This window comes from Malaya genurostris, chromosome 2 (assembly GCF_030247185.1).
Source record: "Malaya genurostris strain Urasoe2022 chromosome 2, Malgen_1.1, whole genome shotgun sequence".
Classification (NCBI taxonomy): domain Eukaryota; kingdom Metazoa; phylum Arthropoda; class Insecta; order Diptera; family Culicidae; genus Malaya; species Malaya genurostris.
In genome coordinates, this window is record NC_080571.1 from 44,850,681 (window position 1) to 44,866,292 (window position 15,612).

Sequence of the window (15,612 nt, forward strand, 5' to 3'; positions counted from 1 at the left end):
TCAATCATTTTAACGGTCATTTCGAATATTCCTTTATTTGGGACAGTACTCACATGTGTCATGATGGCGCCACGTTACCCTATCAAAAACATCCTATCTGTCATCTAGACTGTGTTTATTTTTTTTCATTTATCAACAGAGTTGCCATTCATACAGAATTACCTGTAATGTATTGATTTGTATACGTCCATGCGAATTTCATGCAGGATACAGATTTAATGCATATTGCCAAAACTATATACATAATTGTGCCTACTTCTCATCGTCCAACGCAATACAAAATCAAACCCGTTTGGTTACAATATTTACTTGCTTCTTGTCTGCCGCCACTTAATTTCGGGTGAAAATTACCAACACAATAAAAAATAATCTAGATGAGCAACGTTGAGAAAAATAAATGGTTACTTTCTAACATCGCGCTAAAGTTAAATATATTATCAACGTAATCCAATAATTTATTGTGACTATTCATTTTCAAATATTTTGATGAAATCAGGCATCCCTGCAAGCAGCTGATCGGTGTTGACAAACGAGGGGAAACCAACTAGTAAAAAAACTTTTACATAACACAAGGGGTGTACAGATAGTAAATAGTTCGCGCAGTACAATATAGGTGGAACTAGTGCATCACGAAAAAATATTTTTATAAGAATTTACTCATACTGTCATGTCTGTTAGTCTGTGCTAGTGCATCACGAAAACTTATTTTTATAAGAATTAACTCATACTGTCATGTCTGTTAGTCTGTGCTTTTATTGCTGATATTTATTTGTGCTACTGAATAAACGCGCTGCTTGTTTAGAGATGATACTTTCAGCAAGAGCTGTCAAATCGGTAGGAAACTTTTTATTTAGTTCACCATTTTGAAAGATTTCCAATAAAAACGGGCAAATTCATTTAAAAAATCATGGTTAAAGTGGAAGAAAAAGTTTTTACTTTGAGGTGGTAATGTTGATCTTAATTTATCTTGCGTAAAATTAAGTTTATTTATAATTGAGCATTATACTTGGTTCTATACCATTTTCCAATTGCCCGGAAACAACAAATAATATATATAAAATAAATAGTATACTCGATCGCTAAACATTCTAGTACTCGAGAAATCATTATTGCACTGGTTTCTGTAAAAAAATGCTGGTCCGAAATCGATTTTCTTCTACTCCGAGTTTGCAGATTGCAGATATCTATTAGTACTATTGAATAAACGAAAAAACCGTTGCAAATCACTACTGCCGATATGAGCATTTTCGGAAGAATCCTTTATTTCTTGGTTCCATTTTTCGTTGGCAGGTGTATCGGTAATTCAGCTTTGCGACAATGTGCCAATAGTTTAATAGAGCTTTCTATATCCTTGTGGCAAATCATTGACATTAAGAATCTCTACCTAGAAATTCAAAACCGCTAGGGTATTTCGTGACGAAAACAAACACTGAAAATCATTTCTATCTATTTTTTGAGGAAAAATCACTCATTGTCGAGCTCTTCTATAAAACACCCAAAATTAGGTCATTATCTACTCAAACTTTGAGTTGATCGGCAAAAATGAGTAGCGTGCTTTGTTATGGCATAGCACTTGTACTAAACATACAATTTGGGTAGGTTTTGACCCAAAATTAGGTAGCGGCTGGTAAGAGTGAACATCATAACAAAAAATGAAAACAAACATTTCTCTCTCCTACGAATAAATGCTTCAAAATCCTACAACTTTGCCCAAAAATTCGGATTCTACAAAAGTCTTAATCTTAGTGATAAAAAAAACTATAAAGGTTGAAACTCTCATTCCAAAACAGGGCAATACTTCAATTGCTAGAAAAGAAGGGCGAAACTCTTTATTTTCGTTATGTTAGATGGTTTTCGAATTTTTTTTTGTACTGGAAATAGTAAATGAGACGAAAAAATTACCCGCAGATTTGTCTTAGTCGCTGAAACCAGTCAGGCAGCTCACCAAAAACGCGCGATGGCGTAACTTCACAATTTACACAGAAAGCATAAAAAGTAAACTAATCGAAATAGGGCGAAACTCTTTTTATATTGTTTTATTCAGTGGTTAAAGGTTTATCATAACAGTTAAATAGCAGTCACGGTCAAATTCAAGTGCGAATGTGTTGGAGTAGTTGCTGCACAGAAAATGTAAACTATATCTATTTTTGACTTCCTTTTGCTTAATTTTGAGTTGTATTGATTTTTTTCTTTCATTCGTTCTCTCCATTGTTGTCAAAACCGAGGTTGACATAATGTTTTAATAGCGTAAATATTTCAAATAACAACTTATATCAAACAATAGGGGGTCGATTTCCAGACCGCGTCGACCCCCACAGTCAGTTTTCGTTTACGTCGAACTCCGCAAAAAGGATATCGACCAGTTTGGGAGCCCCTGTTTTAGAGTGTCTATAAGAAGATTCAGAGTGGCGAAATGGTAGGGCGTATGCACGGAATGCATAAAAACGCAGGTTCAAGTCCTGTCTCTGAGCGTATCTTTTTCCAATAAATCATCTTTTCTGTTAGTTTTTCATTCATTTGGCTTTTCCAATATATGTTTCCACTCAATCATTGCAAAAACTGAATTTAGTTAGGGCGGCTTTATCACAGACTAACAGACAGGACACTCAAATTAGATTCTTCAATCATTTTAACGGTCATTTCGAATATTCCTTTATTTGGGACAGTACTCACATGTGTCATGATGGCGCCACGTTACCCTATCAAAAACATCCTGTCTGTCATCTAGACTGTGTTTATTTTTTCATTTACCAACAGAGTTGCCATTCATACAGAATTACCTGTAATGTATTGATTTGTTTACGTCCATGCGAATTTCATGTAGGATACAGATTTAATACATATTGCCAAAACTATATACATAATTGTGCCTACTTCTCATCCTCCAACGGAATACAAAATCGAACCCGTTTTGTTACAATATTTACTTGCTTCTGGTCTGCTGCCACTTAATTTCGGGTGAAAACTACCAACACAATAAAAAATAGTCTTGATGAACAACGTTGAGTCAAATAAATAGTTATCTTCGCGAAAAAGTTAAATGTATTATCATCGTAATCCAATAATTTATTGTGTCGATTCATTCTCAAATATGTTGATGAAGTCAGGCATCCCTGCAAGCAGCTGATCGGTGTTGACAAACGAGGGGAAACCAACTAGTAAAAAAACTTTCACATAACACAAGGGGTGTACCGATAGTAAATAGTTCGCGCAGTACAATATAGGTGGAACTAGTGCATCACGAAAAATTATTTTTAAAAGAATTTACTCATACTGTCATGTCTGTTAGTCTGTGGCTTTATGTTAAACCAACTAAAACTAATAAATCGTACATAAAAAAGTTTATTACGCTTATCAAATGGTACTTTCTCATCCGGGATTTTACCAGATATATTCTTCCGAGAGGAACAGATTTTTTGTTTAGTAGGATAACAGAGGTATTTTAGCCCTCTTTAGGATTGATTTCATTTTGGCCCACTTTGTAAAAATATCCACCAAATGTAATATCTCTGAAAAACCCATTCGCAATAGGTTATTTAAAGTGATTAGCTTCAAATGGATGCAACATGGGTTACTTAACATCGATTGAATCCATAAAGTTTGTTAGGTGGGCCAAAATATATGAAGTGGCCAAAATACCCCTACTTGGCATCCCTGAGCACAAATAATATCGGTAACAATGCCCACCCTTCATTGATCATCTTGGGACAATACCATCCATTTTTCTCAGTGTACTATGGCAAAACATATTTTTGAAAATCTAGCTCGGAGTTCCAGTAATAATAAATAATTTTACACAAATAATCATGACAGAATCCAAACAAATCACATCCGCCGTTGCGAGTGTTATTGTAGGTAAGATTTAAAGTCTATCAATCCTCTGAAATATAACATAATACTTCATCGAATATGTATCAACATTTCAGAAGAAATCTTGGCCAGCTTTGGTGTAATTGTCGAAGAACCAGATACTGGCAAGATCGACGAAGTACTTCGTGCGACCAAACATTCCGATATTCCAATGGTTTCAATACCATATGCAAGTTGTAATTCGTTTGTAGATACAGAATTCAGAGAAAATGAACACCCTGGGGTATCTTCGCAAGCTTCCGTTGCGCCTCAGGAACATGTTTCTCCTATTTTAAAACTAGCCAATGACGGTTCTCGGTCTAATGATGAAACGCAAAAATCTCCCGCGACCAATGTTCTTATGTCAACGGAACAATTCAACAATGTCGAACGGGCTCTGCTAGAACAGTGCTCGAACGTCGACGAGGAGAACATGGAACTAGCATATTTGACGTGCTCGTTGTCATTGAGTATGGTGGAAGCAGAGTTCTTAAGAATGCAGCTGAAGCTGTTCAATCTGAAAGCGCGATCAATACTCGAATTGTTCCAGGTACAAATCTTGCTTCATTAGATGTTACACGGTTTAACAAGAATTATTTTTTTTGCAGTACTGTGAAGGTTCCAATAACGGGTTTTGTCGCTGTCCAGAAATTCGTAAACGGGTTTATGAAATGGGGATTCTCATACAACGAGCTGGTAGTTAGATGTAAGTGTTTCTTCCTATAAATAATCTTTGTTATTGAAGATCATCTTTTAACAAATAAAGTTGATGTTTGTTGGTTTTAAGGCGTTTATTTTAATGGTTTAATGAATACGAGAGTTCAATGGATTCAGTATTCGTCCGGTAATAAGTGCCAAGTCCATTTCTTTATCTAAAATACAGAATAGGAATGGATAGTTGATCGCCAGTTCGATTGGGTTCTTGTACAGCGACGTAAATCCTGAAATGAATGGAAAATTATGCTATCATTGCATAGGAATTAAGAGTCAACTTTCTTATATAGAAATGGGACAGGGGTCTTAAACCTACAACTGCGCAACTTAAATGCAATGCATTTCAATATGCGTTATTTGCCTTTTCTACGATGCGAGATTTAAATGCCAAGTCAATTAGTAAGTTAGTTCAAGCATGAACAATAGTGAAATACCGTAGCTCGAAAGATTGAAATGATTATGCGATAATTACTTTTGAGTTGTTGTAGCGATTGTGTTCGTATGTTGATGTTGATTGATTGCTGGATGTGCTTTGCGTATACTAACGGATCTTCCGTCATGGGTGTGAAATCGGCACGCGTCGGTTCGAATATGTCGTTGATGCCCATCTGTAGGGAGTAAATGTTAATTGAATACTTCTTTCTATCGGCTTGAGTGTACTTACATTTTGAAGATCACTAGTTAGAATAATATTTCCTTTTAGATTAAACTTGGGAACGATTGTTTTTACCCAGGAAGGTGTCATCTGTTTGACGATATCTCTCAGGTTGGGAACATTTTCCCCAATCTGCAAAAGCTTCATCAGGTTTCCCAGTCCGAATTCGTAGTCTGGCAATAGAATGATCAGCTTGTAGTCGTCTGAATCCAATTCAAGCTCCAGGACCGTTGATTGCAACCGTTCGATGTAGGCGTACTTGAGAATTGTGTTATAGATTTTGTATGGTACTTTTACCGTTTCCACCTCGCTCAGGAAGAAATTGTGTTCGATGGTATCATCAAGTAGTCGATCCTGCTGAAATTGATTGATTCGTTCTGAGAAGGCGGGAAATGCGGCAAATGGCGATGATGTAGTAACATCTTGAAGTAAAAAGTTTTGAAGAAATCGTTGATGACCGATCACATCAATCTCTTCCGGAGTGCGCTTGCTTCGTAAGATCCGTTTCCGATAGTTAGGGTGAGATTGTCGTCGAATCATTTGATTGGATTTCTGCCCCCGTTTCTTCAGATTTCGACGACGTTTCTCCCCAGCTTCGGTAGCTTCTTCTGCTGGTGTCGTGTCCGATTGTTCTTCAGTAGTAGCGTCCGATGTTTCGGTTTCGGTTACAGATTCGGTTTCGTTGGATTCTGATGTTGTGTCTGTTTCGTTAGATTCTTCAGCGACAGTGGTTGTTTCTAGTTCGGCTTCAGTTTGTTCCGTGACTGCGGTGGTAGTTGTCCCATCGTCTGGTTCTTTTTCTTCGTCCTCTGGTTCCGCTGACCCCATTGACAAATCTATGGTTGTTGGCATAGATTCGGTTGTGAGGTGGGTCTCCTCACTGCTATATGTCATTTCAGACTCACTGGTATAGGTGCTGGTGTCCATTGCGTCTGGGTAGGTTGGAGGAATTGCCGTTGTGGTTGTTGTTCGCATTTTCATTTCGGGAATGTTTTCTAGATCGTAACCGTAGAATTTCAGTACGGATTCGTACTCGGGGCTGAAAAAAGTTTCAGTATTCACTTGTTAACGGGGAAAATTACTAGTTTTCCATTTGTAAAGTGTTCATGAGGTCATAAATTCAGAACAGAACTTATCTTTGCAAAAATGTCCATATGTAAATATTTTTGAATAGTTTCGAGACCACACCCTCATTCAACATAACTCAAAATTGAGTGACACACCACTCAAATTCGCGAAAAGTGCACGTACTTTAAACACAGACTAACAGACAGGACACTCAAATTAGATTCTTCAATCATTTTAACGGTCATTTCGAATATTCCTTTATTTGGGACAGTACTCACATGTGTCATGATGGCGCCACGTTACCCTATCAAAAACATCCTGTCTATCATCTAGACTGTGTTTATTTTTTTCATTTACCAACAGAGTTGCCATTCATACAGAATTACCTATAATGTATTGATTTGTATACGTCCATGCGAATTTCATGCAGGATACAGATTTAATACATATTGCCAAAACTATATACATAATTGTGCCTACTTCTCATCCTCCAACGCAAGACAAAATCGAACCCGTTTTGTTACAATATTTACTTGCTTCTGGTCTGCCGCCACTTAATTTCGGGTGATAACTACCAACACAATAAAAAATAGTCTAGATGAACAACGTTGAGTCAAATAAATGGTTACCTTCCAACATCGCGAAAAAGTTAAATATATTATCAACGTAATCCAATAATTTATTGTAACGATTCATTTTCAAATATTTTGATGAAATCAGGCATCACTGCAAGCAGCTGATCGGTGTTGACAAACGAGGGGAAATCAACTAGTAAAAAAACTTTTACGTAACACAAGGGGTGTACCGATAGTAAATAGTTCGCGCAGTACAATATAGGTGGAGCTAGTGCATAACGAAAAATTTTTTTTATAAGAATTTACTCATACTGTCATGTCTGTTAGTCTGTGCTTTAAACTTGAGTTACCACCTATCTACTCATTTTGAGTTGAGAGACGAAGCTTTCAAAATGCGAGTATTTTTTACTAAAAATATGTTAAAAATATTTTTTTCGAAAATTGAGTGAGTTTAACTCAAAACTTGAGTTCCTTGCATTCAAAATAAAGACATTCTTATTCGTAAATGTTGGAATTTAAATTTAACGATGTTGATATCCTTACGTTGCACTTTTCACTTAGCATAATTCAAACCACAAAATTTCTATTGAAAACATCTATGATTGATGATTTATGATTTCAAAAACCAGATCTAGAAACAGCAATGGAAAATGACATATTCTTGTATCCTCAAATTCGATAAGAATATTACGATGAAGAAAACGCATTGAACTGCTAGAAGTATTTTTTTTTTCACTCAAATGCTTGAAAACTCAACACTTACTCTATTGTATGAATAAATGCGAGAGAACTCATGGCCTGAGCAAATTGTACTCAAATCCATACTCAAATTTTGACATATTGTTCCAGTTTATGAATTTGTATTAGGCTCTCTGACAGCTCACTCACAACCACAAATGCAAATGAGATTGGTTTGTTTTCATCAGGAAACGCATGCATTAAACACGATTCAGACGATCAATCAACTTCCGTCGACGTCCAGATTATTTTTATTAATTTTTTTAGCCGAATATTGCTCACGTATCCGACGTTAAAATTTTCCGTGAACTTGACGTAGTGTCCTTTCATATGAATTGCTTACAATTAATGTTGTTGTTCCGTAATCGTTCCATGCAGGCGATAGTCGCTTGATGCTGCGTGTGAATCGCTTTTACATATTGTTTTGTTTTCATCAGGAAACGTGTACCACCCATTTTCCAGTAGGGCCGCCGTTCATTTTTCACCGGGCATAGAAATCTCAATGATCGCAACTCAAACCATGAGTTATGTTCAAAGAGCGTGCAGTTTTCGAAATATCGTACGTCTTTTGTGTCGTCACCTGTCGTGGCGATTTAAAATTTTTACGACTCATCACTCGGTCAATTCAATAGTAGTTTATAGACCATAAGACGGATACCTTTGTGGGAGTATTTGCCACTTTCTCTCGGGGATCGGTGACTGTGGTTGTGGTAAATTTTGTTTTGAAAGACAAATGACCAGCTTTGCAACATAGAAGAATTTATCAACCAGATTCAAAGAATTTGCGTCTTCTAAATCACTTACCATATGCGTGATAATGTTTACACCATCGTACAAATAAGGCTTCCGTTTCACTTGTGCATACATTGCAGGCCTGTGTCCAAAATGCAGGCCAAAAATTCGGATCCCGATTTTCGCTCAAGAAGGCAGGTCCGTGTTCTGAAACTGAGTCAACGTTCAGGATCTAGTTTCAGGCTAAAAAACTCTGTGAGGAGCTGATCCGGGGTCAGAATTCAGTCTAAGTCCAGGTTAAGGTTTAAATTCCAGAATCCAGATGCAGAACTCAGGTTCAGGTGAAAAATCTCAATAATTTTGGTCCAGAATTTGAGTCGAATTTCAGAGTTCAGATCCAAACTAAGAATTCCGGTCCGGTTCTGCAATCAGATCACAAAATCCATGTTCAGAGGTTAGGTCAAGTTACTCAATTCAGGTTCAGGTTCTGAGTTCCAATTAGAGTACGGAATCCTGGTCTGGAATTCAGATCTTGGCTTAGAATCCATGTGCAGAATTCAGAATCCAAGTAAGGAATTCTGTATCAGTTTCAGAATACAGAATCAGGATCCAAGGCCAGAATGCAGGTCCATAACTCAGATCCAGAAACCAGGTCCTTAATCGCGCTTCAAAATTTTGGCCCAGAATACAGAAAAGTCCAGAGTTATGTTTCTGACTCCAGTTCTAGGCTCAGAATAAAAAATTAGGATCAAGTTCCAGGTTCACGATTCTGGTGCATTCCCAATATCTCTGTCGAATGTTGAGTAAAAATCTTGTTTGGAATCCTGAATCCAGCTCCAGAATCCTGTTCCAGATTTAAACCCGAAACCTTCATGGAGAGTTCAAGCCAATAAATCAGGTTCAGGTCTAGAATCCAAACCCATGCTCAGTAACCAAGTGTAGATTTCTGCCTCAGGCACAGAATCTCTGTCAGAATTCTGGTTCAAAAACCATGCCCAGATTCAGTACTCAGATCCAGAAAACTTGTCCTGGTCCTGGTTCAGAATCCCGGTCTAGGTTTAAAATCTCTGGCAATAATTTAGTTTCAAACTTGGAACTGAGCAATCCTAGAGATCGCAGTTCCAGAATCCAATTCAGGCTTACAGTTCAAGTGCAAAATAGGTTCAAAGTTTACTCTGTCAGAAGTTCAGAAAACAGAATTATGGCGCAGAATCCTGGCGGAATCCAGGAATTCCAGGATATCAGATCAGATATCTAGATATTGTTTAGCTATTACTGGGTGAGAGGACTTGGGAGTTTTTCTAACAATCATAGAACCAAACAATAACAAATGTAATAAACACAGTCATGCACATCTTTTTCACCAAAAATTATTTTTTATCGTAATTTCCCCTTGTGGAACATCGTCGCTTCAGAGTCGCAAATAAACTGTTTGACCTCAAATAAGCTGTTTGATTTAAAATGTTATCGTTTTTGTCTCTCACACATGAAGTAAAACCTGAACTAGAAATGACTCGGAAAATTTTTTTGAACGAGCTCTATAAAAAAAATCATGGTGGTGGTTCACTGTTTTAAAAGATTGCACCGTAAATGTTGACATTTATGCTTTGTATGAAGATTTCGCCATTACTGCTCTTACATGTTCATTAAATAAGACATTGATTTGTAATAATGACTTGACTAGTCCTGGTGTAATATCCTCTTCATAGTGCCTACCATTGGGTAGCGTGAATGGAGTGGGAATCAATTAGCCTTACTCCCAATATGAAGAAGTTTAACCCAAACAGAACATATCTTCTTCTTCCTCATCATCTTCTTTCTGGTTGGTGTTACCTCACTTGAGATGATACTGAATTATGGCACATGATTTATGTTGGGTTTGACATTAGACACTTCTGGAAAACTCATTGAAACATTCGGTGCATGGCAAGCCATGACTTTACCGTACCGCTTTGAGTTTTTCCCGCGCTTTTTCCTGTACATTTAACTGTTCTAATTGGTAAGCAGTTGTCAAACGCAGTTATTATTCCTTGAAAATAATTTTCAAATTGCGCTAGAAAAGTATGTTAATGTCCGAAAAATATGATTATAAAAAAAGATGCGGATGTCCGATGACTGGCATGGAAGTGTTAAGGTGAGAATGAAATATTTTGCTTTCTGAATGCAACAATAGCTGACTGTAGTTACCATAGTTCAAAAATTTTTCAGATTGTGTTTACTTGACGTTAAATCTTTTGTAACGGATATTATAATCATTACATATGGTTATTTTCTACCTAGGTTGATTTTAGAAGAGAGAATCATTGTTACTTTTAGTTGAAAATTTGACAGTTGCGCAGTTATTTTGTCGTTGTTAAAAGTAACCCTGCTCGATAGCATGGTTATTTTTGACAGTTCGATAACTATTTTCTGACTCTGAAAAAAAATTATGCAGAAAATCTAATTTCAGATCTTTAGTAAAATTTTTTCCTGTATAATATATTTTTCTATTTTCAATCAAAGAAAATACTCCAATAAAAAGTTTCAATACATTGTCAAACAAAGTATGTTTATCTTGAAGTTCTTCCCAATTTCACTGGATAGCAATTCTTGTATCATTTGATATAATTTTATTCAAACTTTCAAATTAGTCGCAGTTTTTCTTTAATTGAACTACTCGACAAAAAATAACTGCTCGACTGTCAAACTTTAACTAAAAGTTGAAATAATTCGCGAGATGGTCCACGACCTAAGAAGTCAAGATCAGAAATGTGCGTGTAGCTTTTATCAACTCAATCTCTCACATTCTTCACTTCGTTCACCTACCGTATGGTTATATTTTCACTGCTCAGACTGAGTCCGCTGAGCAGGTTCTCCTTCTGGTAGAAGTAACTCCTCAATCTTCGATGAATGTCCCGGTAGCCAACTCGCAGAATGTCCTTATCAAATGGCAGCACCAGATTCTCGTGTATTTCGGACGCACTTTTGCCATCCGCCCCTTCATACAGTGCCACTAGGATACTGGCCAGAGCACATGGCGAGAAGGCGATGTTGTTTTTATTTCCTTTCGAATGTAGATATAAGATGCGAAATCCGAGATGGTTTGTTTTATCGATCATTGCATCCAACGGTGTTATTTTGGGACTCACTTCCTGCACGGGTCCACCGGTGGGAGGTGTTGCAATAGGCTGTGCCAGTAGAGTGGCTTCATCGGGGCCCAAATTTATACTGTAATACTGTCCTAAGATCAACGGCCAAAATACAATCGTAAACACCACCAGTAGACATTGTCTGAAGATAGTCATTTTGCTTTCGCAAATTTGGCCCTAAAGACACCACACTCCACGCGCACCTTCAAATCGCGACAGACTAACAAGTTTTTATTTCGGAGAACATGTTTTATAACATCCATGGTGTCGTTCTTTCTGTTTTGTACGGGAATCGATTCGTTCGATTAGAACTAAACGCCGATATCGGGTCATTATTTTGCAACTCATTCACCTGGTGTGAACTGAACAGTACACGGCATGGGCGGTAGCGAAACAACCATGCTTTTCTTATAAAGTGCCTCATTGACTGATACCTGGTTGCGTATTCGCGGGACAATTCTCGTTTCCGCTGTGACTGGTGGATCGGCCAAGATGGGAGGAGACCCATTATTGTGTTCTCTTCATTCCAATACACATGGGCTTTACACACTCTACTGTTCGTTTTCGTTTGTATGCAAAGTCATTCTGCTTACCAGCGACCTGTTTTCCAAAAAATGTGGCAAAGATATGAATCATGCAAGAGGCAAATCAAAATCCCATTGTTGATAATCAATTTGCTTTTCTTTGGAGTTTATAAAGATGTTTGGGGATGTGATTCGATTATAAATTTTTTAATGCTGACTAGCGTTTCAAATTGGTTTCAGCTGGAAAAATAAGAGAACATTTATTGCAATAAATAAGGAGCCGTTCATTAACCCCTTCATGGTTTTTCGTCGACATTTTTCAAAATTCATTTTAAAAGTCTATACTTAAAGACAATTCTAAAATTTGCTTAAAAAGTTTTTCTAATGAAAACGTACATTGCGCAAAATAAAAATAAGCGATTAAAATTTTTGATAATGAGGTCAATTTTTCAATTCACACACTAGTTTTCTGCCACTATGTGTTCTTGATTTATCAAAAGAATTTTGGAGTAAAAAAGTAGCAATAGAAATTTCGGTTCTAAGCTTTAGTTGATAATTTTTAAATCCGTTACGATCGAACAAGTGAAACTTGTTGACTGGTGGAAGTAAATCGAGGCGTCACAAAAGTCACAGTCACAAAAGTGTTAGCTACTGTTTTTTTCGAGATAACAGATCACGTTTCGTGCAATTCTAAGATATTTGACATTTTAGATTTGGGAAATCAAACTTTCACCCTTTATCCGCCGGGCGGTAACACTTACCCATATTCGGTTCAACTCAAATTTTGCATAAGAACTTTTTTTAGTGAGCACTACCTATTGACGGAATTAAAGATGAACCTTTACGGAATTAAAGATGAAATTTACAATGTTTTGCTTGAATACTAAGAAATATTTGTTCGACAGATCTGCGATTTTATTTGTTTTTGGAAATAGTAAGGTCAAATTGCTCCAAAACACACCTCACTTCATTTTCTCAGAGATGGTTGAATCGATTTTCACAAACATAAGTGCAAATGAAATCACTCACATACTGCTATTGTTTGGCAGGAGTGCCAGTTTCGATCTTCCGGTATGGGCGTTGGCATTCCGCGTGGAACGCAACGCACAATTGCTGGAGAGCACGCTCACATTGATGTGTCTTCGCGTGATCAGTGAGTACCTTACGGTATCTGGAGATGCAGCCTGCCAACGCAGCCCCTTACGCGAGTGGCAAAGGAAATGGGACAGCTCAACCAAAGGCAGGTAGCTTCATCGGCTCATTCCAAGAGTCTCCGGATGGATAGACAGACCCCACGGCGAAGTAAACTTCGGCCTGACGCAGTTCCTCACAGGTCACGGTTGTTTTAGGTGGTACCTACACAGGTTCGGCCACGCGGCATCTCCTGCATGCCCTGGCTGCTCAAATGAGCTTGAGACGGCAGAACACGTCCTGTTTGCCTGTTTGCTTTGCGACACAAAGGAATGGTCTACTGGATGTATGTGGCAGAGAAACTACACCAGAGAACCTAGTCCAGAGGATGTGCCACAGTGGGGAGAACAGGAACGCAGTGTCGACCACGACCTCCCAGATCGCAGGCATCTTGCAGCGGGTTTGGAGCGCAGAACAACAGGCATCCTTGGCCACCGGCCGCTAGAGGGATCAGCGAACAAGCGTCGGCTCGGGAGTTTTTCCGTTGTCGGGGAACTCTCCGTCGGTGAAGTCTCAACCCTTCGCCGGGGGTTAGATGAGTAGATTGCGACGTAACCACGGTATAGATCTTCGGGGTGCCACTGAACCGAAAGCCATCCTCCAACCGGAATCATTGGAGCGACCCAGGCATCCTGCCGATCGATCCGTTAACGGGTATCGGAAGCGACGGTTACGGGAGAACTTCCATCGTCGGGGAATTCTTCGCCGGTGTAGGCTAGATACTTTATCGGGGACTAGCCGTGTAGAAGTCACAAGACCGAAGTCAAGTCGTCGAGGCACCAGTCAACCGGAAGCTATGCTCCAACCGGAATCACTGGATCGACCTCCGCACTCAATTGAGTGTCTCGTGTGACGAAACAAGAGATTCGGTGTCGGGAGGAAATGGGACAGCTACGGTCTGGGCGCCAGTGAATCGGAAGTCATTCTCCAACCGGAACCACTGGACCGAACCAGGCACGGGTTTCGGGAGCGTCGGTCCCGGGGAAACTTTCATCGTCGGAGAACTTTTCCGTCGGTGTAGGGTAGATTCATCGTCGGAGATTAGCCGAGTAGTTCGTGACGTAGACCAGCCCTGGGCCGTCAAGGCGCCAACAAACCGGAAGCCATGCTCCAACCGGAATCGTCGGACCTACCTCGATATCCTTCTGGTTGATCCCCTGGAGCGAAACGAGTGGCTCAAAGTCGAGAGATAAATGGTTCATACGTTGGAGATAACGATGCAGACGTCCATGGCGATGCATAAGGCCGGGAAGGGTACTTTGAGCACCGATAGTCTTCCACCCTGAAGTAATACCTAACGGTAGTTCCGGGGAGGCAGGGTTGGAGATCCAAGGTGTGTTAGTTGGTAATTCCAATTATACAGTGGTAGTCCTGTGGAGAGTCCCACACTCTGTGCATTTCACCTTGTAAAAAAGACACTGCTATTGAATTTCATCCGAATCCAACTTCCGGTTCCAGAATTATAGGTTGATGAGTTCTTAAACTTTCAACCGTCTGTTTGAAGCGACGATGCAGGAAACTTTAAAAAAAATTTCAAATTGGGCTCAAAACTAATACCATTTATCATTTGAGTTGATGGCCAAACGAGGTGATGACGAAATGGGGTGCAAATTTATTTGAGATCAAGATGTATTTGCTCCATAAGCAAACCTTCAAGTTCTCGCATCGAAGGTCGAATTTTGTACTGCCTGAAATCAGCAATAATTGTATTCTTTCGCAGTGGCGTTTGGTTCACTCATTTCGAAATAGTTCTATTGTTCACTACAAAATACTATACTTGGTTTCTTCGGTGAGGTGTGAAAGCGAACGGGAGTTGGCAGATCTTGTTAGTTGGTGGATATATAAACCTACTTTGGGACTACTTTCCCCGGTTTCCGGTTTCGAAAGCACCGATAATATTAAAGAAAAATTTCAAAAAACGAAACTCACTTCAATTTTTTAGCAACGGTTAAGCCTCATTGCTTTTGAAGATATTGCGCAATTTCATCCAGATCCGACTTCCGGTTGTGTCAAAACTTTCAACCCATCATACAAAATGACGATGCAAAACCGGTCCGTATCGGTAAGTGATGGTACGGAGGAAGAAAACATCATCGCCTTCGCTTTGTTCGCAGCGTACTTTGTCCAATTTCGTATAGCGTACAGGATTGTCACATTTAACTTTATATTTTTTAGAAGAAAAATCTGTAAATCTGTATCGGAAAATCAAAATTCTGTATTGATAATCTGTAAATGGAAATGATAAGAAATTAGAGCGCAACGGAATGAACAAGTCACTAAATCGAATCTCAAAATGATAGCTACTTTTGGGTTAGAGGTAGCGCTTGATTTAATGTAATTGGAAATTTCTTTTTACTGTCTTACATTATGACCATTTCCATCCACCATCTTTCCATCTTAACAGAAGAAATTTTAGAAAACATAAACTGTCATTAGCA

General features: G+C 38.6%; 2 protein-coding genes across 2 annotated transcripts; one reads left to right on the forward strand and one right to left on the reverse strand.

Moving 5' to 3' along the window:
* The first annotated feature begins 3,739 nt into the window (after positions 1-3,739).
* On the forward strand, positions 3,740-4,553 carry LOC131428604 (uncharacterized). Its single transcript, XM_058592651.1, has 3 exons — positions 3,740-3,855; positions 3,927-4,399; positions 4,458-4,553. The coding sequence occupies exons 1-3, from the start codon at positions 3,807-3,809 to the stop codon at positions 4,551-4,553; spliced, it is 618 nt and encodes a 205-aa protein (XP_058448634.1). The 5' UTR covers positions 3,740-3,806.
* Positions 4,554-4,644: 91 nt separating this feature from the next.
* Positions 4,645-11,691, reverse strand: LOC131432415 (uncharacterized). The gene is made up of 4 exons (XM_058598661.1): positions 11,137-11,691; positions 5,228-6,257; positions 5,036-5,171; positions 4,645-4,790 (listed from the first exon to the last, which is right to left on the reverse strand). Exons 1-4 carry the CDS (start codon positions 11,613-11,615, stop codon positions 4,654-4,656), a joined length of 1,782 nt encoding a protein of 593 aa, XP_058454644.1. The 5' UTR covers positions 11,616-11,691; the 3' UTR covers positions 4,645-4,653.
* Between the last annotated feature and the right edge of the window lie 3,921 nt (positions 11,692-15,612).

What these genes read in the sequence shown, in the direction of transcription:
- LOC131432415 (XM_058598661.1), bottom strand. Translation starts at nt 11,615, where the DNA reads ATGACTATCTTCAGACAATGTCTACTGGTGGTGTTTACGATTGTATTT. An exon ending in TAACTAGTGATCTTCAAAAT is followed by an intron (nt 5,172 to 5,227) that starts GTAAGTACACTC and finishes TACTCCCTACAG; the next exon opens with ATGGGCATCAACGACATATT. An exon ending in ATCGCTACAACAACTCAAAA is followed by an intron (nt 4,791 to 5,035) that starts GTAATTATCGCA and finishes CATTCATTTCAG; the next exon opens with GATTTACGTCGCTGTACAAG.
- LOC131428604 (XM_058592651.1), top strand. Translation starts at nt 3,807, where the DNA reads ATGACAGAATCCAAACAAATCACATCCGCCGTTGCGAGTGTTATTGTA. An exon ending in CGTTGCGAGTGTTATTGTAG is followed by an intron (nt 3,856 to 3,926) that starts GTAAGATTTAAA and finishes TCAACATTTCAG; the next exon opens with AAGAAATCTTGGCCAGCTTT. An exon ending in CAATACTCGAATTGTTCCAG is followed by an intron (nt 4,400 to 4,457) that starts GTACAAATCTTG and finishes TTTTTTTTGCAG; the next exon opens with TACTGTGAAGGTTCCAATAA.